The sequence below is a fragment of the Balaenoptera physalus genome (assembly GCF_965194825.1).
Source record: "Balaenoptera physalus genome assembly, chromosome: 4".
In the NCBI taxonomy this organism is placed as follows: Eukaryota; Metazoa; Chordata; class Mammalia; order Artiodactyla; family Balaenopteridae; genus Balaenoptera; species Balaenoptera physalus.
In genome coordinates, this window is record NC_138891.1 from 47,686,673 (window position 1) to 47,700,816 (window position 14,144).

The following is a 14,144-nucleotide window of genomic DNA, read 5'->3' on the forward strand; positions in this document are numbered from 1 at the left end:
TTAAATAAACTTTTTATTTGTTCATCATGAACTTTATGAGTTCAAAAGCCTTATGTGGTATTTATATCTCAATTTTAATGAAGATTACCATATACAAGCATAATTACAATTGAATAACATTTTCTATGAATGGAATAATATATTTAATAATACTTGATATTTATGTAAGCTCTACATAGTACCACCATAAAAACTCATGGATTATGCTTAACCAAAAAGGTCCTCTTGTGTCACTTATGATGCTTTATGACTCTTAGAAAAGAAGCTCTATGGGCACCTCCAAACCCAAGATGCAAAACTATTGCCAAACCATAATCAGTAACTTTCTCTGCCTTGTCTAACATGGAGGTCAAAGCAAAGACCTGTGATAAGATATATAAAAGAATCAAGTTAGAGAGTAGAAATCCATTTCCTTAGGGATATAGTAGTGCATATAAACCTCATATACTGACCAGAAGGTTGTCCCCTGCCAAAAGCACATTTGCTGCTAAATATCTGGGTCTATGTGTCCAAACGTGGGGCTTTTCGGGTCTGAGGGCATCACTTAGGCCCACTGCTGTTCCAAAATGCTGACAGGGGCCTAAGGTGATCTGAACATATAAACAAAGAATCGGTGTAGGGGCTACTTAATAGGAACTTCATTCTGCAGTTTACCCAACTTAATGCTTTGTAGTCAAAACATGTGAAATCCTAGCTAAAGTTTCAACAGCAAAGAGGACTTAGAATAATTTTTAGCATTACTAACAGATACAGCTAGATATTATTTTTCATTTGGAAATGACAAAATTCTTTTAAAAATTTACAAGCTGAATCATTATAATTCATTTATTTAATTTATCACACAGTAAAATCTACCTAGGAAGTAATCTATAGTTTGGGGGCTTTTCTTGTCTCTCAACTTATTAATGTACCTGTTTTTATTTAGGGTTCATAACAAACTGAAGAAAAATCCAAAGAGTATCTTTGGAGAAAGTAAGGAAGTTCATATGAAATATATGACTTGGGAGGCCATTTCAAATAATAACAATTCCTAAATTCAGAAGCATCTATTAAATAATCCAGATATTAGGTAAGAGTATAAACATATCATTATAGATAATTTTCTAATTACTGAATGCCGATAAATATTAGCAATATTGTACCCAAATTTAAACATGGCTTAAATAAAATATATTCTAACATTAAAGTCACATTTTTTTTATGTTGTGAATTTCTCAAGAGATAGTTAATTTTTTGTGGGTTTTTAATAAGTATCAAAAGCGAATTAGAAAGATCTTACCTTTGTTGACTGTCTGCATCTGCTAACTCAACTTTATAAGGCACGACATTTCCCGGTTCTTCAAATGCTGCTTCATCAGTCTTATTAAATGCATGTTGTATAATATTAGTATGTTCAACAAATTTATAATACATTAACCAGCTGATTTGTGCATAATATTTAGAGAATTTTTTTTCTCACAAAGAAATGTCATGAGGTCTCTGACTATATGCCATAGAGCATTAGTTCTAGGAGAACTAAACAAATTCAACAGATATTTGCTGAGGGCTTTTGCTGTGTCAGTACATTTATCACTACTATCACACCCAGAACCAAATATAACAACTTAGGTTTTATTTTGTAACTACTAAGTGCCAAGTAGATCAGTGACTAAGATGTTTTTCATTCTCTGGCCAGCATGTCATACCATATGCATCAACAATTTAATGAAGAGCACACACAAACACACATGCATGTATGTATTTATTTGTTCAGAATCTTCAATTTATCCAGAGCAGAAATAAAAATGTTGCCAGGCATACACACACACACACACACACACACACACACACACACAGCAGAAGCTATTAACCTCAAGAAGAAAGCAGTACTTAAAAAGGTACTTCCTCATTGTAGTCCTTCTCTGTGACAACCATAGTAAGAGCAACATTGAGGACAGGGGTTATACTCAGCTACTAGAAGACTAGAAAGTCAGAAATGCAGAGTTTATCACAACTTAACCCTCCAGGCTGGAGCTCTAGATCTGACTGGCTCTAGCTCCAGCTTATTCTACCTGGTGTCTTCTAGAGGTTTGTATTCAAGTTATTATTATACTAAATCCCTTAAATCTTAATACTATTTTTCCTTTAAATAGAAAATATTAAATGACATTCAACAAACTAAATTTATACAAATTTTATTAAATAAATATCATATAATGAGAATAGTCTTTGTTAAAAGGCCTGATAACACAGAGAACTAAATAAAACAAACACTAAACTACATTTCTACAAGTTAAAAGAGTGAAACGTCTTCTCATCTCCCATACTATGACACAATATCAATTTAGCTCACAAATTTACTGTCTACATTAAAATAATAGTCGGTTGTATTCCTGTCAGCATATTTAAATTCAAATACTTGTAAATTTATAATACTTGTTATATACTTGTAAATTTATTTCAACAAGAAATCTTGTTGAAAATAACATGTAGTTGTAACTGTATGTTATGAATTTCCTGTTTGTTAAGTAATATGAGTGGTCATTATGCACTTACATCATCCAGTTCGACTATTTTTAGAGATGGTTCAGGTCTCTCTATGTTTAATTCTTCTACTGGCAGAAAAAGAGCTGGGGGTTGTATTTTGATATCTTCAACTAGAAAATAAGATTAAAAATAATATCATCAAAGCATATACCTTACCTGATAATTCATCTTCAAATAACAAAGGCAACAATAGAAGAAGCATGTTCTCCTGTGCATCCACACAAAGGTATAAATACTGTCAGTTTTCCCAGTTCAAGTAAAATACACATTTACTTAACATTCGATTTTTAAATGAAACTATTTAAACTAAGGTAAAGTAAATCTAGAGAATGGCAAGGAGAGTGTGCATGATTTTGATCTGGAGATAAAGTATACACAGTGCAGTTGAGAATGATACAGTAAAGAAAACCAAAAGCAGATGCTGATTAATGCTCAGCGTATATAATTTGAAATAGTAAATTTGAAAATATCTAATTAAGGCTGAACTAACCATCACTATCTTGATCATTTTCATTCTGAGAACACTCTGCCTCCCTACTGGTTTTACACTGAGGTATAAAGGTGTCCAGTAGCATGTTTTGAAGTTGCTCCTGTGGAGTTCTACAAAACAAGAAAGAAGCAATTAAAAGCCTAAAAGTACATTATCTGAAATTTCTCCAGACAAGATCTTGATTTATTTCACAAACAAGTGAGTCTACAAAATTAATAATGAAAACCATAGCCATACCTCTAATTCACAGAAGAAAAGTACAACTGTATAACATAATCTGAGTCCACTAAAATAATTTTGTAAATCAAATTAACATCACACAAGGTTTTTAATTTCATATCTTATTGTTTTTCCTTTAGGATGAAAATCAAAGTTATGACAGAATTCAGTATTTTTGCAAAAAAAACACATGGAATCCATGAAACATATCACACTGTTTAAAAAGCTAATTTACAAATGAGTGTTGTATCTCACAGACTTGGCATTATGTTGATAAGTTCTAAGAGAACTGAAGACATTTTTCTGAACTTCCACCAAGCCAGTCGGGTGATAAAATAGGCTTCCACAATAAGAATGTGAGGTGTTCTGGCTGTAGCATCTATTATCTAATTAACAGTGAGGTCTGATGTGGCCTGTCTCACATACAAGGCAATGAAGCACAGGAATTCTTAGAGGTCTTGTGCATTTGGTTCCAAAGGATAGTCCCAAACAATGGGGAAGGGAGTCACTTTTTAACTGCCCTTAAACCGCACAGCTCTTCTAGATTATGCATGCTCATGGAATCCCCATATGAAAGTCAAGGCCTTCTTAATAATATTAGCTGGTGACAGTAATACAAAAAATGTACCAGGCTATGTTCTAAACAATTTGGGGTACTGAATCTTAACAGGAATATTAAATAGGCACTAATATTATCTAAGTTTGATGAGAAAATTAAAGCACAAAGAAGTAAACCAGCTTGTTCAGTCATTCAGGTAGTAAATGCAGCAAAGACAATTTGAACTCAAGCAGTCTGCCTCCCTAAGCCCATGTTCTTAATCATTACTCTATATTGCCTCTCTCACAATTTGCAAAGGTACTAAAAATTTAATGATCTCCTAGCAAACTGTGACTATGTGCATTTCCCCAGTATATGTAATGTATATATCAGAACACTCCAAAATATTTATATATTATCCAGCTTTGAAGAGCATATCATCTTACATCCATAATTTAATTAAATGATGGAAAATATTAAAGAGTAAAGGTCAAAGACAAACTGGCATCTGGCCACCAGAAACCTCTTTCCAGTTTGACATAGATATACTGTACTAAAAATTCAATCACTGATACACATAAATGTACTAATATCCAGATACTCCTTCATGAAGTGAAAACTTACCTAATTTTAGGAGGAAAGCCCTGAATCAAAGACTTAGAGAGTCCAGTTAATAGAGCATTGGAGCTGAAGGGGTCCCTTAGATTATTTATTCCAAACTCAATGTTTTTCAGGTGATAAAATGTGGACCAAGAGAATTAAAGTGATTTGTCCATGAACAAACAACTAGTTAGTCAATAAACTAACTCTACATTCTAGATTGGGACCCTAGCACAACTGCTTTGTTAAAAGATCATGCCACATAAATAAAAGATGACAAATGCTTTAGAATAGGATTACCTCACCAGATTTTCCACTTTTAAAATTTAAACAAATATATATTGAGCACTGACCAATTCATTTGGGGAAACCAACTGATTCTGTGAATCAGTGTTAGGCTGTTTGCATCAGAATCACCAGAGAAGATCTTTTTGAATGCAGAGTCTCATACCCATCCTTAAAAACACTGATTTTTAGGTCTGTCTGGGGCTGGGAGGAGAAATCAGCATTCTAAAAACCTCCCCCCATGCTTCTAATGATCAGCTAGAACTGAGAAGTACATATAATAAAAAGAGTAGGGGAACTGGAGTAGAAATACCAGCTAATTTTTAATATCCGCCCTTAAAATACTCTAAATCCAAATCGTATGATCTCTTTCATGAAACTTTCCTAGCATTTAAAAGACCCACTAGAAACAAAAGAGAAAAAAAACCAGTGGGACTACATCAAACTAAAAAGCATCTGCACAGCAAAGGAGACCATCAACAAAATGAAAAGACAGCCTACCAAATGAGAGAAGATATTTGCAAATCATATATTTAATAAGGAACTAATATCTAAATAATATCTAAGATATATAAATCAACAACAAAAAACCCAAAGAACCCAATAAAAAATCGGCAGAGGATCTGAATAGACATTTTTCCAAAGAAGACATACAGATGACCAACAGGCACATGAAAAGATGTTCAACATCATTAATCATCAGGGAAATGCAAATGAAAACCACAATGAGATATCACCTCACACCTGCTAGAATGGCTATCATCACAAAGATAAGAAATAGCAAACGTTGGAGAAGATATGGAGAAAAGGGAACTTAATACACTGTTGGTGGGAATGTAATTTGGTGTAGCCACTATGGAAAACATTATGGAGATTCCTCAAAAAATTAAGAATAGAACTACCATATGATCTAGCTATTCCATTTCTGGGTATTTATCTGAAGAAAATGAAAATAATAATTTGAAAAGATGTATGTACCCCTTTGCAGCTTTATTTACAGTAGCCAGGATATGGAAACAACCTAAGTACCCAGCAACAGATGAATGGATAAAGATGTGGTTATACACACACACACGCACACACACACACACACACACACACACACACACACTATGGAATACTACTTAGCTATAAGCAAACATAAAATCTTGACATTTGTGACAACATAGACAGACCTTGATAGTATAAGTGAAAAATGTCAGAGAAAGACAAATGATTTCACTCATAAGTGAAATATTAAAAAATCAAAAATAAACAAAACAAAACAAAACAAAAACAAACACATTAATACAGAGAACAGATTAGTAGTTACCAGAGGGGAAGGGGAGTAGAAGAGGGTGAAATGAGTAAAGGTGTTCAACTGTACAGTAACGAATGGAAACTAAACTTTTGGTCATGAGCAGGTTGCAGTGTGAAATATAATCTGCACACATGAAACATATATATAATGTTATAAACCAATGTTATCTCAACTACAACAAAAAGAACCACTGGAGATATTAAGATTGCTATTAAGGTCTATCAACACTTACGTATTGGCAGGTAAAATACAAAAATCATTACTATCCAAATCAGAAAAGTGATATAAAAACAAAATGCAATAGAACATATATTTATAAACCTGTTAAGCCTTTTATAAACTATGACAATTGTAGGCAGAAATGAAGTCAGTCATTTAACAAAAGTGTTCTTCTTTTACTGTATAGGAAACTCAGTGTGAAGGGCCTTGAAAGGCAGCCACTAAAAAAGATAAGTGACCTTGGGATTACTTTTATGTACTAATTCCTAAGCTAGAAAGAGGCAATTGACAGATATACACTACTAAGTTTCACACCTGAAAGACTGTTATGGACATCATACTTTAAAAGAGATATAGACAACTTGGACAATAGTTACATAGGAATAACCAGAATAGTCTATGTATGAACTTAAAACCCTGCCACGTAAACCACAATGGGATATAACTACACACCTATTAAAACAACCATCAAAAGAAAAAATAACCTGAGAATACCAGGCACTGGCAAGGATGTGGAGTAACTAGAACTCTCACACATTGCAGAAAAAAATGCAAAACTATGCAGTCACTTTGGAAACAGTTTGGCAGTTTCTCATCAAGATAAACATATATTTACCATATAACTCAGCCATCCTGGTCCAGGTATTTACCCAGGGAATTAAAAACTTATATTCAAACAAAAACCTATATGCAAATGTTTATAATAGATTTAGTCATAATTGCCCAAAACTAGAAACCAGCTGGATGTTGTTTAACAGATGAATGGATAAAATATATACCATGATGATGAAATACTACTCTACCATAAAAAGGAACAGACTTTGATTCACTCTAGAACATGGTTGAATCTTAAATGCATTTTGTTAAATGAAGGATGCAAAAAGCTACATATTTTATGATTTAATTTACATGACATTCAGAAAAAGGCAAAAGTATAAGGATGGAAACAGACCAATAGTTGCCATGGGTTGAGGAAGAAGGGTTGACTAAAAGAAGAGGAAGCATGAAGGATTATGGGGTGATAGAACTGTATTCTTCAGTACTGTGGTGAACACATGGCTCTAGGCATTGGCAAAAGCCCATAGAACTGTACACAAGTTTATTCAAATTTTAAAAAGTACTCAGGATATGGGCATACCCCCAAAGAATGGTAGAACCACTCTAAAGGAGATGGGAAAGTAATGAGTGCCATGGCCTAAGCAACTTTGGAAAACAAGATTTTGACTGGATACTGTAGAAAGCACTATACACAGTGTACTCTAATTGGTAAATTTGTTTCTCACAGTGATATTAGTTAGCGATTCTGAAACTGCTTTACACATATATTAAGGGTGATAAATTAATAAATATATTATAGATACTGAGAGCCAGGATTCTCACTGCAGGTGAAAGAAACCACAAATAAGCAAAGCGAGAATGTAAATGAACCATTTCATGTTGGTTTGGATGTATGAATATGAACTCACGTTTACTTTAACAGATATCCAGGTAGACAGGTACAGAAGTAAATTTAGTTGTGTGTGTATCCTGGGTTAGTATATATACATGTATCTCCTAGATGTTCTCTGAGAAAACCTAGGATCTGTGACTCCTGAGCAGCAAGGTGTACACCTAAGTTGAGATCTTGGTTTCTGAATAACAGTCTCCAGTAAAAGGAATCAGGTTTCCTTGGAAAAATGATTCTCGGGTTAGGACAGGAAAATGCATCTCAGGTGCTAGAAAAATAAAGAGATGTTCAACGCAAACCAACCAACAAACAAAAAAGGGCAAGAATGTATTGAAAGGAGCGAGAAGTCAACCTGAAAGAGCTCTCAATGATCAAAGCAGGAACTTGAGTCAAAAAATAAATAACAATCGTATTGGATATTAATCCAAAATAAAATAAATATCCATGAGTCCACATAAATAAACAATTGAATAAATAAACCAAAGTGGGAAAAGAGGTATTCTTCCTTGAAGAATTCCAATTAATAAATGTAGAAGGAATAGAGGAAACAGAAAATCCCCAACAGAGCAGCAGAGTAATAACTGATACAGGCAAAATCCACTGACAAATGTTACAATTAGTAGATGAAAGTTTAAAGAAAAACAGAATTTTGCATCATCTCAAAGTATCTCCCCTAAAATATTTATTACTATGATGTGATTAAGTCCCCCCCCACCCAATTCATATGTTGAAATTCTAACACTCAGTGTGATGGTATTAAGAGATGAGGCCTTTGGGAGGTGATTAGGTCAGGAAGGCAGAGTCCCCACATGGGATTAGTACCTTTATAAAAGAGGCCCATGAGAGCCCTGTGAAGACACCATGAAAAGATTTCTCCTACGAACCAGGAAGCAGGCCATCACTAGACTCTGAGTCTGCTGGTGTCTTGATCTGGGACTTCCTAACCGCAGGAACACTGAGAAATAAATGTTTGTTTTTTATAAGCCGCCCAGTCTATGGTATTCTGTTATAACATCCCAAATGGACAAAGACAGAGATTGGTACCAGAAGTGGGGTGCTGCTATAAAATTCCTTAAAATGTGAAAGCAGCTTTGGAGCTGGCTAATTAGTAAAGGCTGGAAGAGGTCTGAAGTTCATGCTAGGAAAAGGCTACATTGATATTAATAGACCTTTAAAGACAATTCTGGTAAGGGCTCAAAAAAAAGAGAGAGCTGTAGAAAAAGTTTCAATAGTCTTAAAGAATACCAAAGTAATCCTGAATAGAATGTCAGTAGTAATATGGATGGTAAATGCCATTTTGATGAGGTATCAGATGGAAGTAAGGAACAAGTTATCATCCAATGGAGGAAAGGCAATCCTTGCTAATAAAGTGGCAAAGAACTTAGCTGAATTGCATTCCTGTCCTAGTGTTTTATGGAAGGTAGAACTTGTGAGTAATGAAATTAGACATATGGCTGAGGCAATTTCTAAGCAAAGTGTTGGAGAGGACTGGTTTCTCATGACTGCTCATAACAAAATGCAAGGAAGAGAGAAATGAATTAAAGACAGAATTAATCAAAAGAGAAGCAAAACTTAAAGATTTGGAACATTCTCAGCCTATTTATATTTATATTGAAAAGTATGACACAACCTATACAGGAGACAATAGGAAGTATATGGCCAAAGGATCATCTCACAGGGAGATCAGTTAGCCATCTAAACAGAAGATATGACCTATTATCCAAGACAATGGAAGAATGATCCTGAAGGCAATTCAGAAATCATCAGGGCTATCTCTCCCATCACAGAGAGCCCCCGTTAGAGCAACAGCCCAGTAAATCCCTGGGCTGCCCTTGTGACCCCAGACTAGAACAGCCACACAATTCAAGCCCAGGGGAGTCACAGGCATGTCACCGAGCTCAGAGCCATCTTAGGAATGGGGCCACTCAAAGCCACAGGGCAGAGCCAACCAGAGCCTTGGGGGCCCAGCCCCTGCCAGGCAAAGCTCGGGGCAGAACTGCTGCCTCAGTGTGTCCAGAAGTGGGGTTTCTATCCCAGTGGGCCCGGACAGCAGAGGATACTCTCAAGATTTAAGGTCTAATAGCATTTGGCTCGTTAGGTTTCAGACTTGCTCAGGACCTGTTACTTCTTTTTTATTTCCAATTTCTCCCTTTTAGAATGGGAATATCTATCCTATGCCTGTCCCACTTTTGTATTTTGGAAGCACAGAACATGTTTGATTTCATACGTTCACAGTTAAGAGAGCAATTTGTCTCAGAATGAATCATACATTGAATTTCACCCATATCTGATTTCGATGATACTTAGATAAGACTTTAGAATTAAGACTTTAGAATTTTGAGTTGATGATGAAAGGAGTTAAGACTTTTGGGGCTACTGGATAGAATGAACATATTTTGCATGTGAGCAGGACATAAACTGGTGGAGGGCAAGGAGCAGAAAGCTCTCTTCTGAATGTTTGTGTCCCCACAAAATGCATATGTTGAAATTCTAACCTCCCAGGGGATGGTATTAGGTGGTGAGCCTTTGGGAGGTGATTAGGTCAAGAGGGTAGCGCCCCCATGAATGGGATTAGTCTCTCCCCAAGAGACACCTCTCGCCCCTTCTGCCCCGTGAGGACACAGTGAGAAGACAGTCCTCTATGAACCAGGAAGCCGGGTCTCTCCGGTCACCAAGTCTGCTGGCACCTTGATCTTGGACTTCCCACCCTTAAGAACTGTGAAAAATAAATGTGTGTTGTTTATAAGCCACCCAGTCTATGGTATTCTGACAGCTTGAACAGACCACAGTGTTAACTATGAAAGGAAAAGAGTGGTTTTGCAGCAGGGAACCTTGGTGAGTACCACATTAACCATGTGTTCAAGGTTAACATCCTCGTGATGAGATCTACTGATAGTATGATCGGGTGATATCATGCACTGAGAAGGGTACATCCTCTCTGTGGCATTCTTCCTCAAAATGCACAACCTCAATCTAATTATGAAAAAACACCAGATAGACCCACACTGAGTATATTCTATGAAATACCCAGCAGGTACTCATGTCCAGGTCATGAAGACAAGGGAAGACTGAGGAATTGCAATGGATAAGGAGATAGGACAAAACTGCAATGTGAGATCCTGAGTTGAATCCTGAAACAGAATAAGGATTTTAGTGAAAAAAACTGGTGAAATCCAAATAAAGTGTGTAGTTTAGTGAGTTATATTGTACTAATGTTAATTTCTTGGTGTTGATACATGCACTATGATTATATAAGATGTTACCATTAGAAAAGCTGAATGAGCAGCATGGGAAATTCTTTGTCTTGTTTTGTAACTCTTGATTGCATGTCTTATTTCAAAATTAAAAAAAAAATTAAAAGAAAAGAAATCTGCCCATGAAAAACAGTTGAAGGGGCGTGGGGGCAGATGGTAACCTGTCAAACAGAAGCTTCAAGAAGTCATGAGGGCTGATTTTTAAAAATATGAAGGGATACCATGAAGAGGAGAAATTCAGTTTGCTCAGTATTGGTTTAATTGGTAGAATTAGGACCAAGTTAGCAAATAGTCAGAAAAAATTACAGCTCACTAGGAGATATCATAGGAGGCAGAATGTTCCAAGGATGGAGTGGGCCGTCTCGGGAGATGGTTTTGTATGACTGGAAGTGAAGCAAGGGCTCGAAAACCACTCCTCAGGTACATTCTAGACAGGTTTTCTAACACCCTGCTCCTCAAAATGTGGTTCAGAGACTAGCGTTATCCACGGCAGTATCACATGGGAGCTGTCAGAAATTCAGAAATGCAAAATCTCAGGCTCCACCTATGCCTACTGAAGAAGAATCTGTATTTTGCCATAGTCTCTAGCTGATTCATAGGCACAATGAAGTGTGAGTAGCACTGCTATAGGGCAAACTGAGCCCATGGCCTTTAAAGGTACCTCCCAATGTGGTTCTTACATCATGGTAAAATTATGAATGACTCCAACATGTACTCAGTCATCATTTTGGTTTGATATTTAACTTTTAAACAATTTATGAAATGCTACATCTAATGATAAAGTCTTTGAATAAAATATATTTGAATACTATTAATAAAACTATAAAATCAAAGGTCTGCTTAACTTAAAAGTAACTTAAAAAGTAACTTAAAAGTTTCTGAAGAGTACAGCCTCAAAAATTACCTCTTCAAACTAAGCTTTCATTTATCACATTATTTTTGCTATTATTTTAAAATTCTATACCATATTTGTGCCTCGTTTCCCACATACACATTTCCATTTCTCAAGGCAAACCCTAAATCAATCACACATTACATATATAAATAGAATTAAAATTCTTATCAGAACGGTAGAAGCTTCACAGGGATTTAATATTGCTTTAAAATTATTTATGCAAATGTGAAGTGCATAAATAACACTGCTACAAAAAAGCATGTCACACAAGGAACGTAAATAGCTTTTACATTTCTTATTTATAATGCAAAAAATCAGAAAATACCTTCTGTGTTTTTTAAGCCATAATTTTTCCATGTAGGATAGACTGTCTTCTTTAAATTCAATCGTAAGTGGTTCTGTCCAAATTCTCAGATTAGTTTGTACTTCACATTCTTCCAATGAGTCTATAAAAATAAACATAATATGCATAATTAAGGTAACCTAGTCTACAAATTACCACATCTTGTCTCAAGATATAGAATTCACCATTTTTGAGGCAAATATGCTTTGATATTTGTCTGTATAATCAATAGTTCTAGGCTTAAATGATGCAAAAGTGTTAAATATTGGTGATTTATTCTATTACTGTATAGATAGTTTTCTTCAATAATTTCTTGAAATGAAAAAAATCTTATGATTCACAAGGTTTTTTAAAGCAACTAATTATTTTACACGATAAAGATAAATACAAATAGATTCATTATATATTCTATAAATGCACACACACATAAAGGTATGTGTTAGAGCCACTGACAATAATATTTACACATTATGGGAAACAGAAAATAAATAACTCAAAATGGCACCTGGAGGAGAGTGCCATTTTGGCACTCTCTGTCCTCATGGCACCAACTGTCCTCATGAATTTATATCTACATGGCAACTTACTTCCAGATGCTTAAGATGTTTCTGAAGTACTACTAAATTAAAACCACCATTCAGAGATATTTAAAACTGATGGAGATTTCTGGGAAAGAAAGCAGCATAAATACAGAGTTACTAGTCTCTCCACCCTCCTAGATATTAGCCCTCTCTCCAGAATGACCACAACGGGAGGAAAAATGTGGGAGAAGATGGAGAAGTAGTAAAGAGGGAAACAACTATTTTTTTATAGACTGAAACTAGAGAATAATCCCAAGCTCATACTGCAGCCTTTAATAAATAGCTTTTAGAAACAGCCAAATGCCAGCAATAGAAATAAACCAAAAGAATGTAAGTCATCCACTCGTATTCTTCCCGAAGTGTAGAACAGTGTTGAAGAAAGCAACTGGAGGATGTTCTGAGAACCACCATCAGAGCGCATGAACTGAAAGAGTAGGAGTCAAGGACAAGAGCAAGTCGTAGAAAAAAGGAGAGGCCTCCACTGTGAGTCCTCCTTTTCATAAGGAAACAAAATATTTCCCGGCAGGGAAGCTGAAAGAGAAAAAAAATGAGGACTCACTTTTCTTTCTGTCCAGGTCATGGAGAAAAGCCACTTGTGGCTTGAGAGATAACCCGCAAGTCTAGAAGGGTGATGAGGAGGAAGGAGATGAAGCAGCTGACCTGTGACTCACTCTTCTCCCATCACCAATGGCACATTCCCAGGAAATAAAGATGGCAGGTGGCCTGGGTTAACTTGCTTGTGAATATGCTAATAACTAGACTTTCTGGCAAACAGATGAATGATGTTTTCTAGAAAGAGAGTCTTTAGCTATGTAATGCATTCAGCAGGATAAGCTTTGTTTCAAAGTGCTTACAGAAAACAAATCTAGAACACATGGATTCATGAGGCATGTCTCCCTGAACAATGCCACACAAGCTATGGAACTGAGGTTTTGGTTTGCTCCCTTGTTTAATGGTTCCCTAGCTACCTTTTGTGTGAAGTTGTGTAAGACGTCCCATTGTTCATATTGAAGGGATGATGCGTATTTTCCTTAATAGACAATGCTTTTAAAAGTCTTAAGGTAAATTTGCCCAAGGTGTTTAAGGAACAGCCAGGAGGCCAGTGTGGCTGAAACAGAACAAGCCAGGGAGAGAGTAATAGGAAGTGAGATCACAGAGATAGGGACTTCAGATTACATTGAACCTTCTAGGCCATTGTAAGTATTTGCCTTTCACACTGAAGGAAATGAAATTTTACAGTTCACTAAAACGTAATCAAGTTAGAAATCAATAACAGAAATGACTAGAACACTTGAAAATTCAAAGCTAATGGCCAAGAAACACAGGAAAACATACCAGTGTCATTTGTAATGATGTACACAAATGAAATATACAATTTCATGTCTATCAGACAAGAAAAAATTTTTAAAAACTGACAGTTAAAGTGTTGGTGATAATGGGAAGCAGC

General features: G+C 35.6%; 1 protein-coding gene across 5 annotated transcripts in view; it reads right to left on the reverse strand.

The window, feature by feature from the left end:
* ZBBX (zinc finger B-box domain containing) overlaps positions 1-14,144 on the reverse strand; it is a 110,036-nt gene that overhangs the window by 26,287 nt on the left and 69,605 nt on the right. For all 5 annotated transcript variants that reach the window (XM_082458397.1, XM_082458398.1, XM_082458396.1 and 2 more), the window contains 4 exons: positions 12,099-12,219; positions 3,017-3,126; positions 2,536-2,636; positions 1,280-1,359 (listed from right to left, as the gene is read on the reverse strand). In XM_082458397.1, the coding sequence (XP_082314523.1) occupies positions 1,280-1,359; positions 2,536-2,636; positions 3,017-3,126; positions 12,099-12,219 (412 nt within the window). The remainder of the gene's footprint in view (positions 1-1,279; positions 1,360-2,535; positions 2,637-3,016; positions 3,127-12,098; positions 12,220-14,144) is intronic.